Raw genomic sequence first — 22,058 nt, 5'->3', positions numbered from 1 at the left:
TTTAGCGCGCGATTTGGGTTTATTTTGGATACTTATTTCGTATTAACGCCCAGATAGGTAGGCGAAGCGGCGCGTTGCAATGCGAGAGCGAGACTGAAGGTGGGAGGGAGAGGATAGGGAAAGGACTGTCAGAGTGAGTGATAGAATAGTGTGACATGAGTTTGAATTGTATGAGGTTTTAGTGCTGGCGCGTACAAACATTAAGAATGTTTGGTACAAAATAATTGTTTTTGGTGGCAGATGTACTGAACTTACATTTTTCTAAGGACTTTTCTTTGACGTTTGATAAGAACCATCGTTATACTTCGGTAAAGTTTGGTAATTTTGACGTCGGATATACACAACCGACTTTGTACTAGGGACGGGTAGGTACTCCAATTGCGTCTTTGTTCGATTTTAAATTGCTTAAAACATAAAATAAAAAATTGAGACTACAATAATTTGATTTTAATGTGTTTCTTTTTGACGATTTGTTACTCAAAATAAACATTGTGTTAAAAATATTTTTTTTTTGCGTAATATACAGGATGACATCTTGTAATGAGTGAACATCCTTGTAAAGGATTATAGTGCATGTCATTTGCAATCAAATTAGATAAGTATTTGGCTACGCAAAACACAATGTAATTTTTCCATACAAAAAATCAAAATAATTATAATTAATATCCCGTAGCTGATTTTAAATTTTCCAGCTTTTAAGCTAAGGTAGAAAAAGCCCAAACTATAAATAATAAAAATAATAAAAGACTTTTTAAACACACAGTAAAACATAAAAGTAATAAAATAAAAGAAAAAAGTGTGATAAAAGGGCCGGGCGCCCGCTCAATTTTTATCGGAACACCATGTTAGGATGTCCCGATTGAACTGAGAAATGCTTGACTTTTGCCTAGGCATATACCTACATAAATAAATTGGTTACACATGACCTGTTATCCCTTACAAGGATGTTCACTTATTACACGTCACCCTGTAAGTATAGGTATGCTTAGAAAGCTTTTCGTCCAAGTTAAATTTTATACATATTTATTTTTTTCATTTCTAAGTAGCACTTACACCGTTTAATCAATGCCCCCTTTACCCTTTTAAGCAGATCCCAACATTATTCAAAAAATGTAAGATCTTATAGGTGATAGTTTCTGCATCCAGTGCCTTCCTGCTACCTTTATGAGATCATCGATCCGCCTTGGTTTGTGGGTGGATGTCGCACGCTTCGTTTTTCGGTATACAGCCTACTCCAGAACCTTGGTGCCCCATTGGCCGTAAGTTTTGCGTACTATGTGTCCTGCCTATTGTCACTCAGCATGCTAATCTGTCGGGATATGTCATCGACTTTTAGTTTGTTTACGGACCTCCCTCATTTATGATTTGATCTCGTAAAGAAACACGGAGCATAACACGCCGTGCAACTTTGAGCTTCTTTGAGAGCCAACGTTTTGGACCTATAATATGGTAACACACACTGATGGTAGACTCTCGTCTTTAGGCACTTTAGGATTTTGGACGAAAAGATGTCTAGTTTTCCGGATACTGCCCAGTCGAGATAGATTCGTCGATTGACCTCTTTCTCGAAGTTGGACCTACCTAGTTAAATCTTTTGTCCAAGGTAACAACAACAACAATCTCAAGAATTGAGATCCCAACCGAAGTTGGGTAGGGTGCAACATGGACATTCGACATAAGCTCATTTTTTCCATGTTCATCCAAAGGCCCTGTTGGGATACTCGATTAAGGTCTTTAATAATTATTGTGTCGAGGTCTTCCAAATATTCTGCCATGACCATAATATTATCGTCGGCATACCTAAGGTGAGTGTTGTACTCGTCGTTGATATTTATGCCAAATCCTTTCATTCCAGGAGTTGGACAGGTGAACAGTTTTGGAAATAGGTATAACATCTCCCAGCCTTAAGCCTCGCTGTAGTAGAATCGCGCTCGTGCTCTGCTCCTGTATTCGGGCCGAATTGGTGCGTTCATGTAGAAGTACTTCAGTACCTCGATGTAACGAGAATCGATACGGCCGCGGTGCAGGGAGAGATTGCAGCACTGCCCAAATCTCGATCGAATCGTATATCCACGAATAGTCCACGAACTCCAAGCATAGTGGCAAGTTATACTCTTCGATCTTCTGCATAACCTACCGCAGTATATGGATGTGGTTTATCTATCCCTGATTTTTGTTAATTTTCTTTGATACCTATTGTCTTTATTTATAAATTAATTAATAATGAAACCTAATAAACAATGTTTTTTATTTATTTCCTCCAACTTTCTTCAACATCCGACGGGTACTCATGGCAGAAGTTCCTTAGAATAATGACTAAAATGACATACGTCATAATTATTTGATAAAAAAAATTCGCAGAACAACGACGGATTATCACATAATTATATCCTCAAATTGTCCATAGAACAGTGACGCATGTGATTTTTACAAAAAACTAAGTATATCTGGAGATGGGTACATAGTTTATATAAAATAACATCTTTATGTTTATAACATCCCCAAATTTGAAATCGATAAGCCAAGTAGTTTTTTTTTTTAGACACAAAAAACCGGTTCCAAAACTTCAAAACGCTCTCCTGGAAATTTAACATTTTGCAGATACGTCGTTGTTCGACGACGCCGACGAAATGTTCTAACGCTTATCTTATTGATAGTGGATTTATTTTGACAACCGTGTATTTAAACTGCTCAGATAACATACTTTTATAAAGCCTTATTTCACGATGATACTTTAGGTTGCCAATCAGAACCGACGGGAATCGGTAGTTTGAAGGAACTGAAATTTAAGTGAATTTTAATGTGAACGAATTCAGTTAAGAGGTATCTGAAAATATGGCGCAGCTGGAGAAAGTGCCCTTTGAGGAGGCAATGGATTTAACAGGTATTAGATAACGGGTTTACAGTCTACCAGTCTTCTTGAACAATTTTGTGTTTAGCCGAAATTATTGTACAGTCCAAAATTCAAGTGAAAAATTCAAGTCCCTAGTTACAGGTCTATTTTTCAGAATGCGTAACAAAAAACGAACGGTGTGTTTGTTTCAAAATATTTAATGTTACTAATATTAAAAACGCGAAAGTTTTTATGGATGTCTGGATGTTAACATGTTTGTTACTCTTTCACGCAAAAACTACTGAACGGATTTTGATGAAACTTTATAGTATTCTTTATAGCCCAGAATAACATAGGCTATAATTTATGCCGATCTGTGACAAACAAATTTCACGCGGGTGAAACCGCGGGCAAAAGCTAGTACAAGTATATTTATAAAAGGTATCGAAACATTCTCAATAACATTCTCCAAAAAACTAAATCCGAGTACGAGAACCATATTTTAACAACCAATAGAAATAACCCTAAAAGACTCTGGAATACAATAAAGGATATAATATGTCACTTAAATAAAACTCGTAAAGCCCCTACTGAATTAACAAGTTCCAAAAACGATCCGTCCTCCTCTTTAAATTACTGCAATAGCTACTTTGCCAATGTAGGAAAGGACCTGGCTGACAAAATCCTTACTACGCTCGCCGTAACCGAAAACTCGCTAGCGGCATCAGCAGCACCCGAAATATTAACATCTAAATCATTCTTCATGACTCCAACAGACGAAAAAGAGGTAAATAACATTATTAGCGACTTAAAATTAGACAGCTCTCCCGGCATTGACAAGTGTACACCCCTGATTATCAAACTTCTTAGGAATCACATCATAAAACCGTTAACTCACATTTTCAACCTCAGCCTAGCTTCAGGAACTTTTCCTCAAGCTTGGAAATTAGCTCTAGTTACTCCGGTCCACAAAGGCGGAGATAAAAGCTGTCCGTCCAACTATAGGCCCATTTCTTTACTCAACATCTTTTCTGAAATGTTGGAAAAGGTAGTGAACAAGAGAATAGTTGCATTCTTAGAAAATAACGATCTCATTCCGGAGAGGCAATTCGGTTTTCGATGTGGAAAATCAACAGAAGACGCAGTATTGCTGCTCACAAATACGGTTGTAAATGCACTAGATGAAAATAAATCCTGCCTTGGTGTCTTCTTAGATCTCGCGAAGGCATTTGACACGGTCTCAATCCCAATTCTTTTACAGAAATTTAATGCGGTAGGCATTAGAGGAATAGCTAATGATTGGTTTTCCAGCTAACTCTCAAATCGCAAACAGTGTGTCCGTGTCGGTTCTGAGATAAGCGATGCTCTCCAGGTCGAGTACGGTGTCCCACAGGGAAGCATACTAGGTCCAACCCTGTTTATTGTATACATGAGCGACATCCTAAATCTGAAACTCGAGGGAGCCGACATAATGTGTTATGCTGACGATACAGTGATTCTTTTCCAAGACTCCTCGTGGGATAGAGTTTATGAAAGGGCAGAACAGGGTTTGAAGACCGTCGCTAACTGGCTCAGTAGTAACCTTCTGACATTAAATGCCAAAAAATCTAAACATATAGCTTTCCACAAAACAATAAAAACACAAGCACCTGCCTCGAAACAACTTAGATTACATCTTTGTGACATGATGAATGCTTTAAACTGTAATTGCAACGGAATTGATCGAACTGATAGGATAAAATACTTGGGAGTCACAGTAGATGAAAACATGTCATTTAAAGCCCACATCTCCAACCTTTCATCCCGCATTCGCAAAACTATATATATATAATATTATGAAAAACCTAAGGTACTCGGCTACTAAAGGTACTCTACTACTAGTATACAAGGCTCTCTGTCAATCACTATTAATGTACTGCATCAGAGCATGGGGTGGTGCCGGAAAATCCTTTATGATAGAACTAGAAAGAGCCCAACGGGCGGTAATTAAGGTAATGCTGCGCAAACCTTTCAAATTTAATACCAACCAATTATACAATGAAGCAAAAGTCCTAAGAGTAAGACAGCTGTACTTTTTAAAAGCAACAACCAGTAGGGTGGGTAGTCGAACAGTGAACCAACCAGATACGCTGAACCACCGCCATATTTCAAAAAGTATGACGTTGCCAGTTCCACCGAACGAGTCACTACGTGTCTCGTGGACGCCCTTCCCCTCTCCCGTAGTGCGCCGGCGACTGTGGCTAAGGTGTGACGTGTGGCTGCGAATTCTTTGTTTCTCGACGACAAAAGATAGTTTTTTCAGATAAGCCTTACGATTTTTGTATATTTTGCTATTTATATTAAGTACGAAATCTATTTGGTATCAAAATTATTGTAGTTTTATCTGTTTAATGAGCACATTCCGTGATGACCATTCCGCGTACTTCTTATTGTTTGTGAACTCATAAGTTGAATAGTGTATGTTTTGAACAGTGAACCAGGTTTTCAAAGTACACAGTGAACCGGTTGACTGTTTTTTATTTAACCACCAAACGGTTGATTAATTACCTAAAGGCTTTAAGAGGCAATTTTCAGTTATTTTTGTTTAAATGAGGATTTTTCTTTTCAATTGTTTCTTGTGTTATTTTTGTTTTCTGTGATTATTTTTATTTTTTTTTTTTTCTCTTTATTTGGGACAACAAACAGTTACATTGAGGGCTTATGTACTAAATCTTAATAATTTGAAAATTTTGTAACAATGCAACCAGCACCATTGTCCACAGATAGGATCTAAAGTAGTAAATTGCAGAGCTTCGACAAAATTAAACTATTACTTAATGTGTAAATGATGTTAGGGTTGCAGCAAAGTTTTACAGTACAGTAAAAATTCGGCAAGCTACAAAATGCAAAAGAAAAAACGATTATTGCAACCAATGAAAAACTAAGTACATTAGATTATTTAAATGAAGACTGTTTGTTTACCACCAAAAAGGTTGATTATTGATTACTTGAAGGCTTTATTAGACAATGTTTAGTTATTTTTGTTCAAAGAAGCATTTTTCTTTTCATTTGGGTTTTGTGTGAGTTTCGTTGTTATTTTTGGATTCTGTGATTTTTAAATGAAGACTTTTTGTTGAAATAAGCATTTTTATTTCTATTTGATTTTTGTGTTGTAAAAATAAAAGCTGATTATCTAAAATTATATTGTTTATTTTCCAAAATTATAATTTTTACTCGTAATGAACTTTATGGTTCACTGTTGAAATATGGGTGGTTCAATGAAAACTACCCGTAGTACACAGTGAGCCAAATTTCATTTTTTTTTAAAACCTAATTTAAGTTACCGTTTTATGGCTGAGGCTAATTTTAAGCCTAAAAATTAGAAACCTTATTAAATTACCTGACTGATAAGACCATAATGACATTGTTAGCTTCATTTTCCAGCTAATTAGAGCATTTAGAAAAAAGGCCGGTTCACTGTTCAACGATGCACCCTATGCATAGCATTTTTCGTAAGGTCTCCTGAATACGAACAATTACTCAAACGGAGAATTTTTAAGATTCCAGTCCCAACGGTTTGAACTAGGGTTTAAGGCTGCCGCGACACAAGCACAGCTTAGTGCAGCAGCCGCTAGATAAACAGACTGTAAATTTTTTGCTGGCAAATAAAATACTTTTACTTTACTTTACTTACTTACTTTAAGTACAATCGATTAGAGTCCTCAATCCGCGTCAAATGGGCATTTTGTAAAGCCTACTCCTCTTTTACTGCTGGACAGAAATAGTTGAAAAAAATATATGTTATACAACAGTTCAAGGACTACATTTGTGACGTTTGAATTTTCGCTATGTCTCTTTGTTTTGGATTAAAAAAATAAATACGGGACATCGATTTTTTACTTCAATTCCCTACTCCTCCCAAACGGCTAAGTTAATTTAAAAGATTTTTGCACGAATAGATTAAGAATTCTTTACTCTTTAAATGACACGTTGCTTTTTGCAATCGAACATTACTTTCATTCATAAATTGTACTTTTGATAAATTCCGAACGTTTTGCTGTTGAGGGGGCCTTCACGGGGTGCGGGCGGCAGTCGGCCGCTGGCCTTCAGACGGGGAGGTTGTGTCACTCGCTGCAAACTGACATTAGCGATCAAATTGTATTTTTTCCTTAACTGAGTTGCACCACCTATCTTTGACCGTAACTTTGACGATAACCGGTGTTTTTTGTATGGAGTTTGACAGATTGTTGACGTTTGTCAAAGTTAAAGTAAGATGGTGCAACCCAGCTTTTGTTTGACAATAGATTTTATGTCAGAGTTTTCATAGAGTACGTGCAGTCAGACGATACGATTGAATTATGACGCGCTCGGACGCTATTATCTACCTAAATAGAATCTATTAGTGTAAAAATATTAAAATCAACTTCAAAATAACTGCACTAGATAAATAAAAGTAGAAAAATTATTAATTACATTATTTATTAACTAGGCCTTTGCAATCAGTATCCAAATTAGGAGCGAGTCGGAATCAGTAACATAATCGATTTACGTGAAGAAAACAATTTATGTTTTTCATACTTAGGCTCGGCGCATATGGGCCATTTAGAATTAGATTCTTAGCGAAAATACCACAATTAAAAATAATTAAGATCAAGTGGTATTGATAAATTGTTCTATAGAGCTTATTAAAAAAAATGGATACTGATTACAAAATCAGCCCGTATTCATGATTGATATTTTCGGAGTCGGTGGCAGCCTACCTTTTCTGTGATTCGTTTAGGAGTTGGTTTTAATTTTTAGTGAAAATTAATCTATTTCATGCAATTAGTAGACTATAGGTACTCACTAGACCTTGTTGTTGTTGCCACTGAAGGTGCATAGGTACACAGTACATTGATACCATATTTTTCATGTTAAGTGCAAATAAACTTCCCTAAATTACCTAACCATGAAACGTACCTATAATAATTAAAAAGTTTCGCCGATAAAAATTGAAATCCTCTTATAAGATGATGAATTTTGGGAGCACGTCATGAAACTAAAATTATTTGCTCATACAAAAGCTTGTTTTTAAAAAAGGTTTTTTAAATTTAATTTTTTATTTATGATGCGAAATTTACTGCGGCGTAGTAAGTAGCAGAGATTTTTCGTTATGTAGCTCGTAATAATTTCGAAGAATAGGGATGTTATCATGTTTCCTGGGTAAAGCAAGAAAGTAGCAAGAGTTTGAATTAGTCCGTCGGTCAACTTACCAAAAAAATACTTTAAATGTATTTTTCACTTTTTAAACTTATGAAAATTTAAAGAGATAAAGCGCGCCAAAGAAGAGGCCCATGACGTTATTAAGGCGTGCTTAAAATTGTGGCGATTTGTGACGTCATGCGGAATTTCATCGCATCATAACTTTGTAATTATTACTTGTTTGATTGACAAATAAAAATATCTCGTGTCCAATATTTTTTGATAGTGTATTGGACGGACTTAATTGTGTTTTTTTTAAGAAACTAGCCTATTCCTATGGCCACATTTCAGCTCCATCATCAGACCCTGTTTACCTTAGAGAATTGAAGTAAGTAGGTACTCGTGATTTTTAAAGTAGCTTACTTACATAATATTACTTACTTATATTTATATAAATGACTTACTTGACTTATGGTCCTATGTCCCCTAGATGGGGCAGAGGGCGTCCACAACAGTCCTCCATCGCGTTCGGTCTTGAGCTAAGTGTTTGATCTCGCTCCAAGTCTTGCCGATCTTCTTCGCCTCGTCTGCCACAGTGCGCCGCCAAGTTTGCTTGGGGCGACCACGTTTGCGCTTTCCTTGGGGGTTCCAATCCAGAGCCTGCTTGGGGATGTGATCGAGATCCCTTCGGAGAGTGTGGCCAATCCAGTTCCACTTGCGGCGCTTGATCTGCTGGTCGATCGGAATTTCGTGGCAGCGTTCCAATAGCTCGACGTTGGAGATTTTCTCAGGCCAGTATATGCCGAGAATTCGGCGAAGGCAGCGGTTGACGAAGACCTGCAGCTGGTGCGAGATGACCTTGGTGACCTTCCACGTTTCACACCCATAGAGCAGCACGGATTTAACGTTGGACCCGAAAATTTTGATCTTGACCCTTCGGGTCAGCTTCCGTGACTGCCATACGGGGCGAAGTTGTGCGAAGGTGGCTCTAGCCTTGGCAATGCGCGAAGTGATGTCCTCTTCGGTACCTCCAGTCTCTGACACGACGCTCCCGAGGTAGGTAAAATTGTGGACACGTTCCACATCCTCTGCACCAATCCGTAATGGTGTGCAATTCCTCACTCCAGATCGCATCTCTTGGGTCTTCCGGCAGTTAATTTTGAGCCCCGTGATGCCCGCCTCTCGATGTAGGTCATCAATTTTGGATTGCATATCGTGATGCGTGTGGCTCAGCAAACAGAGGTCATCGGCATAATCTAAGTCTTCTAAGACTCCGATTATACCCCACTCTATTCCACGCCGTTGGTTTTGATATGCACGACACATGACTCCATCCAAGACTACCAGAAAGAGAAGCGGCGAAAGCAGGCAGCCTTGCCGGACGCCCGCATGCACCTCAATGTCTTCGGAGATGAGGCCGTCGTGAGTGACTTTACAAGAATATTTCTTGTAGATGGCCTTCAATAGATCGATAATTTTCGGCGGGACACCAATGTCAGCGAGTCGCGACCATATGCTTGCCCACTTTAGCGTATCAAAGGCTTTTTCAAAGTCTACAAAGGTAAGATAGACTTCCCTTTGCCATTCTGATGCCTGCTCCAAGATGATACGCAAAGTATTGATCTGGTCGGTGCACGAGCGGTTCGGGCGGAAGCCAGCCTGTTCCCTACGCAAAAGAGGTTCAACGGCCCCCGATAACCTATCCAAGATAATCTTGCAGAAAACCTTTGACGGTATCGAGAGCAAAGTGATACCTCTCCAATTGCTACACTGGCTTAGGTCCCCTTTCTTTGGCACAGTAATTAAAAGCCCCTTATTCCAGTCGTCTGGGAGTTCCTCTTCCATCCAGATGTTTTCGATGAGAGGTGTCAGGACGTCGGCGGCGGAGTTTACGTCGACTCTCAGCATTTCTGCGGTGACAAGGTCGAGTCCTCGGGCCTTGCCAATTTTGAGGGACAGGATAGCCTTGGCCACTTCGTCGCGTGATGGTGGTTCCACATTGATGTCGAGCAGCCTAGGTGGAGTAGAGGTGTGCTGCGGTGGCTCAGGCGTGTTGGTGGCTGCAGTCACGGTAGGGCGGAAGACCTCCTGAAAGTGTTCACGCCATCGTTTCAGTTGCCCCTCAGACGTCACAATAAGCTGCCCGTCACTTGACTTAAGAGGCTTCTTCTTTGGTCTACTACTTCCTGCCAAGATTTTTGTCGCTTTGTACAGCTCTCTCAGATTGCCAGTGTTAGCAGCGAGTTGGGCATTATCAGCAACCCCGTCAGCCCACAGTCTTTTGTCTTTCCGCGTGCTGCGGTAGATTTTCCTGCGCATCTGGCGTTGCTGCTGTCTGAGGGTGGCTATAAGTTGTACGTCGGTGGTTTGTAGCAACTTTAGGTGCAGCTCTCTACGGTCGTTGATCAGCTGCCATGTGGATTGTGACATCCAGTCCTCGCGCGTGTGCGTGGTGTGACCCAAGACGGAAAAGCTGGTCTCTGTGTAGGCCACTTTGATATGGTTCCACTTTTCGTCTATTGAGCTTTTCTCGTCATCAAGAGCAGAGAAACGGTTTCGTAGTTCGAGTCTGAACTTGGTGCAGATGTCAGGGTCTCTAAATTTAGTCACGTCGAACCTTCTCCCAATCCTGTCAGGTCCCCCAGCCGGTCGTGCTACCGCTACCTTGAGGCGCAGCTCAGCAGCAACCATGTAATGGTCGCTGTCGATATCAGCACCTCTTCGGTTTCGGACATCGAGCAACGACGATCGCCATTTGGAACTGATCGCAAGGTGGTCGATTTGGTTTTTGGTGATGCCATCGGGTGAAATCCATGTGTGCTTGTGTATATCTTTATGGATAAATAATGTACCACCGATGGTCAGGTCGTGGTGCTGGCAAAACGCTATAAACCGTTCTCCGTTCTCATTTCGTGCTCCAAGTCCCTGTGTACCCATATGACGCTCGCAGTTTGTGTTAACGTTTCCAACTTTAGCATTGAGGTCCCCCATGACAATCACTATATCCTGTTTCTTTATAACCTTTAAGGTGGCGTTGAGTGAGTTGTATAAATCGTCCTTGGTGTCCTCCGGAGATATGTTGGTAGGAGCGTAGCACTGCACTATGGAGATCTTCCGGGCTCTTGAGTTGAAGCGGGCCCAAATGATTCGTTCTGAGATCGGTTTCCAATCTAACAGACTCTTCTTTGCGGCATCAGAAAGGAGAAAACCAACGCCATATTCTCGGGTGTCATCCTCACTTTCCTTACCAGAATAAAGGAAAGTCAAGCCGTTAGATGTTCTCAGTTCACCGAAACCATTTCTACGCACTTCGCTAAGACCTAGAACTTGCAGGTTGTATCTTAGCATTTCTGCTTCTGCTTGGGCTAGTCGGCTGTCATCGCTGAGCGTTCTTACATTCCAAAAAGCTATTCGTGTCCGTTTCTTCATGCCAAAGGTCGTTGTTGAAAGATCGGTCCGGTTTTCTGATGTGTTCGTTTCGTTAATCGGGTATTTTCGGGCAAGTGGGTGATTAACCTGCTGTACCCTAGTCCAGTGGTGGGGCTGCCACCTCAGAGCTTCTGGACTCGCTCGGTTTTTTCCGGGTATCCTCCCTAGTGATGGGATTCTGTTTTCAGGCGCAGAATACTCGCCTTTCGCCCTGCATCCTCAGCTCAGCTGCAAGTCTAGGTAGTGGGCACGCAAAGCGTGGCTGCAGCAGGTCCCAGGGTGGACGACGAGGACGTGGATGACGCGGACTGGCCGGGGTTCTGCTACATCGGTGTTTCACTACTTAACACAGCAGATGGTTTCTTGGCATTTTGTAGGCAATGCTGACCTCACTACGTCAGCAATTACCAACAAGACCATGCCCCGGCTTCCCCCCCTTTATATAAATAAATAAATACAAATCAAACGAGGTTAAACTCGATGGAATCGTTTAATCCCGGAGTTGCTATGGGGCCACTGGCATTCCAGCTCTGTCATCAGATCGACTCCATGTCATCACAATATTGCATTGTCATCCGAATTACATGTATATCCAAAATTTTAACTCAATCAGTTGTTGAAGGATTTCTAATAAAAAGACGACATTAAACACATTTTCAGTTTATTCTTAGATTCATAAGTGTGCACACAGAGATAATGACAATAGACAAAAGAAGAAACATTTGCTTTTTTAAACCATAGACAATACTGCTAATGCGTTCTAATTCCTACAGTTGTCGTAAGTTGGTCTAACAAATTCAGCTTGCAAGATTCCACCCGAACAAACATTTATGTAGTTACCTACATAGGTACATCATCGATTGCAAGCTAAATAAAAGCTTGTAATAAAGTCGGGTTTGTTCAAATTTCGAGAATGGCTAAACCGACAAAAACATTAGAAAATTTACGAAAAAATAAAATATAAAAAAAAATATCCCGTACAAAATGTTCATGGATTGTGTTATTTTTATTAAATACCTTTACGCCTGAAATGACACCGACATCAAGGTTCATCAATTCAAGTTTAAAATAATAGGTAGTAATGTATAAAAAAAGAGCTTCTATTCTGTATCTACCTATGCCCGTGTAATTTTGATCGGTGTCAAATCGGAGTTTTCGTGCGGGGTTACGCGGGTGTTGCTCGTGGCGTGAAGGTCAAACGCCCAAGGTCATTGAGGACTCTAATCGCCTTAATGCTGAAAGTAACATTCGTATATGTTTCGAATCTAGCAAGGCAGGTTAAAATCTATACTTATAATAAATCTGTAGAGGTCAATTCTGTACATGAAATATATTTTTAAAATAACTATCGGGGGGTGATTAGTGATCGATACTTATGCCAAAAATGAAATCAGTAAAATTTTTGTCTGTCTGTCTGTCTGTCTGTCTGTCTGTCTGTCTGTCTGTCTATCTGTCTGTCTGTCTATCTGTCTGTCTGTCTGTCTGTCTGTCTTTATGTTCCTTATAGAAACAAAAACTACTAGACGGATTTTAACGAAACTTGGTACAATTATTTTTCATACTCCTGGGCAGGTTATAGTATACTTAGGAATTCCCGCGGGAACGGGAGTTAGCGGGAAAAAACATTTGTATGAAAAAATCTAAACCGCGTAAGATAGATGAAGGGGGTAAAACGGGATCCACGCGTACGAAGTCGCGGGCGGCCGCTAGTTCTAAATTAAAATTCTTAATTCGCAAAAAAAATATTTGCCCTATAAGTATCCACTGTCCTAAATTATAAATAAACAACTAGAAAAAATCGAACTGCCAAAGGCACTGTTCTTTTATAAGTTGCTCTTATAAACTTGAAAAATTGAACAAATTCCACCTTTCAGGCTACGGCAAGTTCAACCTGCTAACCTTCATACTGTGCAGCAGCATCATCATAGGCATGGCGTTCGAGATCTTCTCAGTGTCTTACCTGGTCCCCGCCAGCGCCTGCGAGCTCGGGACCACCAGCTCGCAGCAAGGACTGATGGCCGCGATGCCTCTCATGGGTGAGTACCAACTTACTGGGGTTATGGGGAAGACAGGGTAACGTTGTTCAGAGGGAAGGCTATGTTTTATTTCAAACTCCTCCTCCTATTTTGTTATAATTAAATTCGTTACGGGTTCTAAGACAGTTAGCTTTCCGAAAGGACTACTCCACTTCCACTGATTGGGTTTCATTGGAGGTCAAGATCTTAGCTATACAGGAGTTACAGTGGTGGGATTACTCCCATTAAGCGGGTTGCTTGGTCATCCAACAAAAGTCGTTGGAGGCCACCACAATGAGCTGAATGGCATGGCAAATGGATGAATAGATCAGATCTTTTGATGACGTGACGGAGTTTGAAGTGACAACCTCATAATAATATGGGTTTATTCCTGAACAGAAGAAAGTGAAATGGGAATGGAGGTTACGGAAAGTGATAAGACCCACGGGAATTTTTATCTCTTTCCAAAACAACGTATACCTACAGATGTAGGTATGATGAGATTGTTAACCGTAATTACGTTAGTAAATCAACGTATTATTTGTGCACATATATCTTTTAATCTTATCAAGTTTCATATTTATAATACAGCTGTTACAAGAAGAGTATTTTTCCTGCTATTTCTCTTTATTGTCATGGTTACAGTTGAGAGCCTTTTTTCATGCGTTTATCTATGAGGCGCGGCCGCGCGCGTATTTGTATATGATAGGGCTAGATGATGCGGGTTTCTTGATTAAAACACAATCTTCAGATAACACACTTGTGTATTCGTGGGAGCCGAGACGACATAGAGAAAAAACATTGCCATTACACAAAAATTAAATTCCACAGCTTAGTGTTGCCATGCAACATACTGGGGCCCCAGGAAGGGCGAAAATATTTGATAGTTACACAACATTAATTTTACTATTAATTAGTAGGTAACTAAAGGACTATTATTTATTCTGTGCTAAAGGTAAGTTAGACTTATAATACTCATCACAGTACACATTTTGTACAAGACATAATGTAATTTGTTACATCTTGTAAGTTAATCATAAGATATTATGCACACGTAACTAAATTAACAGTAGGTTTATTATATTTTTCTTAACTAGCCTTAATACTAAAATTAAGTGATAACATTTTACAGATTATCATCTATTGGCAATAGACACACTTTATGTATGTCACGAACATGAGTTTTCTTATTAGATGTCATTACTTCTACTGCTCTAACTTTTGTGTCATGCCCAGGGAAAACATTTTTTATATTTCTAGCCATAGGCCATGACATTATCATCTTTTAAAATTACTAAACTTCCTATTTTTACATCATTGCAATCTGTTCTCCATTTTGGCCTATTTTGCAATACATTAAGATACTTCTTATGCCAAGTTTTCCAAAACATTTGTTTTAAATTAGTACATAGTTGCCAAAATTTTAATTTATTTCGCGGAACGACAACACTCTGTTCCGGATACATAGTTATAGGAGAACCAATAATGAAATGTCCTGGTGACAAAATAACAAAAATCATCAGGATCTGATGACAGAGGTAGAAGGAGTCTCGAGTTGAGTATTGCTTTTATCTCTGTTAACACAGTATTAAGTCGCTCATAGGTAAGTACAGTTTTTTGCAGAACTCTTTTTAGGTGATATTTTGTGCTTTTAACTGCAGCTTCCCATAGTCCCCCGAAGGTAGGTGAGTAAGCGGGGATAAACTTAAAAGCAATACCGCGTTGTGTTGCGAAATGATGTACTTCTGCTTGGTGACTCTGGGAAGTGTGCAATTTGTAAAGCTCAGCTAGATGGGACCGTGCACATTTAAAAGTGAATTTCGGCGGGCAATCCTCTTCGTGATATCAGCCTTCTTAAGCAAGCGAGAAAGGTTTCAGTGGTTAGATCTGAGGCCAATTCCAAGTGGACGGCCTTCGTCGTAAAACCGACGAACACGCAGATGTAACCTTTACCAACTACAGATCGTCTCACTCACTCGCGATAGCTTGACATCAATAGGCCCGGCGAAATCCACTCCGACCCTCTCAAAGGGACGGCTGGTCGCAATGACGCGAGCAGCTGGCAAGGACCCCATTAGCTGTTTGGCCACAGTGGCTTTTTGTCTGAAACATGTAATACACTTATGAGTTATCTTCTTAAATCTTACCCCCGTTCTAATAAATAAATTAGAATTTAGAATGTAGGTAGGTACTATTGTTTAATATTTTACGGCTCTGGGTGCAAGCCCTTTTAAGCCAGTCTTTGAATAGGAAGGTACTATATTCAGAATTTAACCACCGATACTAATAACCTAATAAATTATGATTTAACATTAATTTCGATACACAGATTCTTAATTTTTTATTGAGGCATGTTACGCGGCTGCTCAGCAAAATTGCTGACACAAATCGTCAAGTTAACAAAATTATTTTCAGCGGATACCTACCAAAGTTATAGGCATATTAACGAATACGCGTGTCACTTTTAGAGGCTCAAAGTAAGGGGGCTTAATTCTAGGCAAGGATCATTTTGATCACTAATCGCTCACTTTATGTCGTACTTCCCAGGCATAATAGCGACGTCCCACATCTGGGGCTACCTGGCCGACACGCGCGGCCGCAAGAAGGTGCTGTGTTTCTCCATGACCCTGAGCTTCGTGGCTGGTGCTGCCTCCGCCTTCTCTCCCGACTGGATCACCTTCAGCGTCCTCAAGCTCTTGTCTTCAGGCTCGTAAGGATATGCCATTGAAAAGTTTAAGTTAAGCAGTACTGGTGGTGTTTTAGTTATAAGTTTTAATCTTTATTTAGTAAGTCGTTGGGATTTGACGGCCTTCACCATCTCCGTGTAGTGTCAAGTAGGCTACTTGTTGCTTAAAGTTACGAGTAGCTAGGAGAAAATTGAAGATCCGTAGGTCTTTAAATGTAGCTGACCGTTTTGACTTCACATAATCACAAGCATCTTCTATAATTTGAAAATTATAAATAACTTGAAAAAATCGAACTGCCTAAGGCGGGAATTGAACCCACGACCTTCCGCTTGCCGAGCGACTACTCTTCCAACTGAGCTACTTAGACACTGGATCTTCTATAATTATCTATTATGCGTTTAAAGGCCTCAAACTGGTTTGACAAATATCTTAAGCAGGCAGTAAGTTTCTCCACTATACCTGTACCAATGTACCTACCTATCTTTTTTTAAAGATTTATTTTGATTGATTGTTTTGAATAGGCTCTGAAACTACCGGACCAATTCGAAAAATTCTTTCACCATTACAATTCTACATTATTTCTAATGAAAAGGTGCGATGTTCGCCGGGTCATTTTAAACCAATTAATTATGAAATACATTCATTTACAGAGTGGCTGGAGCGTTTGCACTGTCGATGACTTTGCTGAGCGAGTGCAACCCGGTAGCTAAGCGCTCTGCTGTGCTCGTGCTCTCTGGAACTGTCTTCCTCGCTGCCAATGGGCTTATGGCTGGTAAAAGATTATGAACTCTTTCAAATAAGTAGGCATGGCAATTAAATGTTTGTTTGAGGCAATGAAAATGTTTAAGTAAATCTTCGAGAACGGTTCTGCGACCTTTACCAGATTGTCGGTCCACCTACTAGGAGGCCTTCGTCTTCCAACCCGTGGTCGCCACTTGAGAACTTTTCTGCCCCAACGGCAATCGTCTCGACGAGCGCAGGACCGTTCATTATGGAAAACCTTGGGGGAGCCCTTTGTCCAGCAGTGGACGTCATTTGGCTGAAACGACGAAATCTTCGAGATACGTTACATTACAGTCAAAAACAATTAACATTATAGTAAGTTTTGCATTGATCATGCATTAAGCAGTGTTAAAGAACTATTTTTGTTCACAGCAATAGCCATACCAGTGCTCCCACTCAAATTCTCCTTCTACTGGTCAGTCCTCGGCATTTACTTCAACTCCTGGCGTCTCCAGTGCCTAATCTTCGCCACGCCCTGCGCCATCAGTGCTATTGGCCTTGTCTTCGCCTACGAAAGCCCCAAGTTCTTGCTGAGCGTTGGGCGAGAAGACGAAGCCTTGCATATCCTGAGGAGCATGTTTGTCATCAATACCAAGAAGAGCGGAGAGGAATACCCAGTAAGTAAATAGCTATTTTCTTACTTCTTTAATGGCATCGAGCGCTTAGTCACATTGCTTTTTAGACATAACTTGCAAATAAAAATCATCTCCTCATCATCCAGAGAGTTTTGACCGTTCCAACAATTTACCAGACAGTAATTTTTAAGGGTAGCTGCCAAAGCCGCGATGACCCAAACATCATGATGCACCAACGTTCTTACCATTCTAAGTATGTCCTCCTCCTGTTCTTAGTCTATTCGTATTTATAATATCATCTATTAGTACTGTTAAAATATCTATTTGTCCAAAGGTAAAATCTCTGGCACTAAACGAAGACGACGCCCCGGAAGCAGTGAAGGGCTTCTGGTCGTCTCTGGTCGCGCAGACCACGCCGCTGTTTAAGCCACCTCTCCTCAAGAACACCATACTGATTTCTATCATCTTCGTTATTGTTTATATTTGGTAAGTTACCAACATTGGTTGAGTTTTAATTTCTATTTAGGTCTATCTTGAATCTATTGTTCAGTTTCGATTCATGCTTGAGTATCGTTCCAAATACTCAAATTGTTGGCTTATTTCATCGGGATAAGTGTCACCTCTTGTTTCCACAATTGCAAAAAATCCTGTATCTCAAAAATGTACAACTTGCCCGCAATAATGGTTGGTAAATCCTGCGGGATAGAAGTGTTACAAGAACTTTTTTTAAAGTTTTAATAGATTAGCGTCTAAAGTTGCACTCGGCATGGGCACGCATGGGGCACACTGAAAGCCAGCGTCGTGGCCTTCTTCACCGTGGGCCACGGCATATTCTGAGTGGGGTCCCATTGCGATGGGCATCGCTGTGCGACAGGGTGGCACTGCTCAGTTTATTTTCTCTTCTATTGTATGTTTTACCTGTCTTTTTGTTTATTTTTTATTTACCTCTTATGCCTTTTGTGATGTCCATTGTAATAAATCTTTCCTACTTTCTTTCTTCTTTCATTTATTAAACCTATGTTGTGCTTATTTCTGTCCAGTATAAACCCTTACATGGTGTGGATGCCGTACATCGTGGACGGAGTCGTGCGGTCGGTGCAACGTGGGGAGACAGGTCTCACCTTCTGCGAGCGACTCCGGGCCTCACAGAACATCACTGTTGAACAGGTTATTTATTATCTTTAAGAATACCTGCAAAATACTAACTTGTCTTGTGACCTGCTGTTATAAGAAGAATTTATATCTTTATGACCATTAGGACGCCTTCAAACCACCACAGTGGCACTACTGCAGCGCTTCCTACGTCTCTAATCGCTTTCGCGCTTAAACTAGTATAGGCGCGGCACGCCCCTGCCTTTAATTTGACGGCACTTTTAGGAACCTTTTTTTCAAAAGGACACGTAGGTATACGGTTGACAAGTACTACTCATATGTTGAAATTGCAGGTAGAAGACAAATGCGCATTGAACGAGTTTGCAATGACCATGGTCTTCGGCATCGGCATGATCATGGCCGCCGGTAACATCGTTGTGTCCATTCTCGTCAGCTACATGGACAGGAAGACGCTGCTTATCATTATTCAGGTTGGTAATAATACTCATACTTGCTACAAATACCTACTACTCCATAATAATATAGTTATGGTCCTGGGTGGCTAAATTTATTCACTTTTGTATAACTTAATGACCTCTTCATAAATGGCGTCCTTTATTTACAAATACATAATTTTATGACACATTAAAACCTTCTCCAGAATCCTTAGGAAACAAGAACTACCAACAGAAAATTAATTACCATTTCATCTTGTGACAAACTAGGATATAGCATTTGAGTAAAATTCAATCAAAAACTTGAGCATATTACGTCGTTATGTAGTAATGTACATCATCATCAATTCAGCCATAGACGCAGACGCCCACTGCTGAAGAAAGGCCTCCCTCCCCCAATGATTTTCGTATTGACCTTCATAGATCGATTCACCTTAGGGCCCTCGCCCACGGCGACTTTAGGAAACGGCATCGCTACTAACGCGCTACAGCAGCGCGACTGCATCGCTACAAAAAGTCGCCGTGGGCGAGGGCCCTTTAGGCGCCTTGCTTTGTTTTGATGTTGTAGGTCATATGCGGCGTGTCAGGGCTGCTAGTGAACTGCACGTCTATGTGGTACCTCAGCGCCGTGTTCTTCCTGCTGTACATTTCGGGCTCCATCAACTTCGGCTTCTTGAACACCTTCAGTGTCACCCTGTTCCCTACTTATGTTAAGTATGTGTATTTAATGTTACAATTATTATTTACGAGTACATACTTCACTATGTTCTTCTGATTAATTTCGTTGCGAATCCAATGATAGTTAACTTTCCCCTGGGGCAAACTTGACCTTCACTGGTTGGGTTTTTATTGGCAGTCAAGCTGTAGATCCTGGCTACACAGGAGTTGCAGCGATGGGAACGAGAGGTAGGAATAGTCCCGTATTTACTTGCTTCATGAAAAATCAAGTCAAGGCAGGTATAATATCTTCCGGTGACTCTTAGGAAAACATGTATTCCATTATGTAGGATGCAGGCCAAGAGTTTCTTCGTTATGAATAAAAAAACCGGCCAAGTGCGAGTCGGACTCGCGCACCGATGGTTCCGTACCATTGATTTATGAAATTAAAATTATTATTTTTTATTTAAGTTATTAGTATGAAAGATTACGCGGTAATAAGCGGTTTACGATTTACGAGGTATTAAAAAAAAACTACTTACTAGATCTCGTTCAAAACAATTTTCGTAGGTAGTTTTTATAGTAATGTACATCATATGTTTTTTTTACATTTTTCATTTTCTTATTTTAGAAGTTAGAGGGGGGAGGGGGACCAACTTTTTTCCACTTTGGAAGCGTCTGTCACGCAAACTATTCGGTTTAGAAAAAAAGTATTTTAGAAACCTCGATATCATTTTTGAAGACCTATCCATAGATACCCCACACGTATGTGTTTGATGAAAAAAAAATTTTTGAGTTTCAGTTCTAAGTATGGGGAGCCCCTAATATTTATTATTATTTTTTAATTTTTGCATCAAAATCTTAATGCGGTTCACAGAATACATCTACTTACCAAGTTTTAACAGTATAGCTCTTATAGTTTCGGAAAAAAATGGCTGTGACATACGGACGGACAGACGGACGGACAGACAGACAGACATGACGAATCTATAAGGGTTCCGTTTTTTGCCATTTGGCTACGGAACCCTAAAAATAATAAAGTAAAAACAGGAAGTGCTCACAGCTAGAGGGTCGGTCTACCTTTGAAACTGTGATGCAGTGCAGGAAGATTAATAGTAGATACTTATTACGGCCCATTTATAGTCCCGAAGCAGTGGTAGGGTTAAAGTAGGTAATACTGGGACGTGTAAAAGCGCTCTTTAAAAGCCGATTGGCAGAAAATAAATAAAATAACTTTTATGACTTTTGTTAATTTCCTTTTTGTTTCCAGAGCGATGGCGGTCTGCCTAACCCTGATGGTGGGTCGGGGTAGTGCTGCGCTGGGCATCAACTTGCTGAAGGAGATGCTTAACACCAACTGCGAGGCGTCTTTCTACGTGTTCGGGAGCATTGCTTTATGTTAGTACCTACACTCTAAACTCTCTGTTCTTTTATACGGGATCTGTTACAAATCTTACATGTCCGTTACGTCATGATGCCAGCGCTGCGTAAATTCGGCAGAGATCTGCGCAGGCACTAGCAAGACAACGACACTCCAACGATGCTAGTGTGATCTCTAATAGAGAAAATATTTTACTTTTCTGCACCACGAGAGCAGCAGCTTAAATAAGTTTTATTTTATATTTAAACTGACTAATATTAAATGACTTTATGATGTTACAGTGGGTGCATTGCTTCAATGCTTTCTGCCGGGGACCAAAACAAAGAAGGTGCCCTGAGACTTGAAGAGGATTGTAATGTAGCAGAACGTGGAAAAAAGTATTGAAGTATTGAATGTAACGTGGTTCAGTGTAACCATTTTTGTGATCTGTCTTTGTCTGGTAGTCTGTAGTAGAATTTGTTGATTATTATTGGAATTTTTCATCAATCGTTAAAGAGACGATCGTTGTTATTTTATTTTAGTATCGGTCCAGAAGATGATGATGGGCTGGGCATCCTACCCATATCGCGAAACTCTTCGTGCTTTTATTTTTGATGTCATAGTTATGTTTGTGTATGATAATAAACGGCTTGATAACATAAATTTTTATTTTTACCCCTGCTTTATAAATAAAGGTACCTAACTATTAAAAAAAACTAGAAAGTAGACGTAATCCTACTAATATTTAGGTTCCACTTACCTACTCCTTATAAACATCTGAAAGTCAAATTCTCGAGCGGAGGTTCTTTCTTTCTAATTTTTTAATGCCACCTGGAGGGAAAGTACTCTTAATAGATAGAAAAGTTTACTCAAAGAAAAATAACTGAAAATTCTTACTCTCACTCTCCCCTCTGATGAGGTTTTCAGCTTATAACAGTTCACCTCATGATGATAATAGGACTTGATTAGGATTGTTATGAAATTGTGCCGTTGCCATAAAAAGCTGGCAAAT

At 40.0% G+C, this 22,058-nt stretch overlaps 1 protein-coding gene across 2 annotated transcripts; it reads left to right on the top strand.

Moving 5' to 3' along the window:
• Positions 1–2,726: 2,726 nt before the first annotated feature.
• LOC135077050 (synaptic vesicle glycoprotein 2B-like) lies at positions 2,727–21,709 on the top strand. Of its 2 annotated transcripts, XM_063971646.1 has the most exons (11): positions 2,727–2,884; positions 13,297–13,458; positions 15,985–16,147; positions 16,775–16,896; positions 17,280–17,524; positions 17,817–17,968; positions 18,523–18,649; positions 18,928–19,065; positions 19,598–19,743; positions 20,957–21,084; positions 21,349–21,709. In XM_063971646.1, the coding sequence occupies exons 1-11, from the start codon at positions 2,836–2,838 to the stop codon at positions 21,402–21,404; spliced, it is 1,488 nt and encodes a 495-aa protein (XP_063827716.1). In that variant the 5' UTR covers positions 2,727–2,835; the 3' UTR covers positions 21,405–21,709. The 2 variants fall into 2 exon arrangements, with proteins under 2 accessions (XP_063827716.1, XP_063827717.1); XM_063971647.1 differs by lacking the exon at positions 13,297–13,458.
• The last annotated feature ends 349 nt before the right edge of the window (positions 21,710–22,058 follow it).

This window comes from Ostrinia nubilalis, chromosome 12 (genome assembly GCF_963855985.1).
Source record: "Ostrinia nubilalis chromosome 12, ilOstNubi1.1, whole genome shotgun sequence".
Classification (NCBI taxonomy): domain Eukaryota; kingdom Metazoa; phylum Arthropoda; class Insecta; order Lepidoptera; family Crambidae; genus Ostrinia; species Ostrinia nubilalis.
Note: the sequence above shows the minus strand (reverse complement) of the source record. Positions and strands in the feature narration are given on the sequence as shown.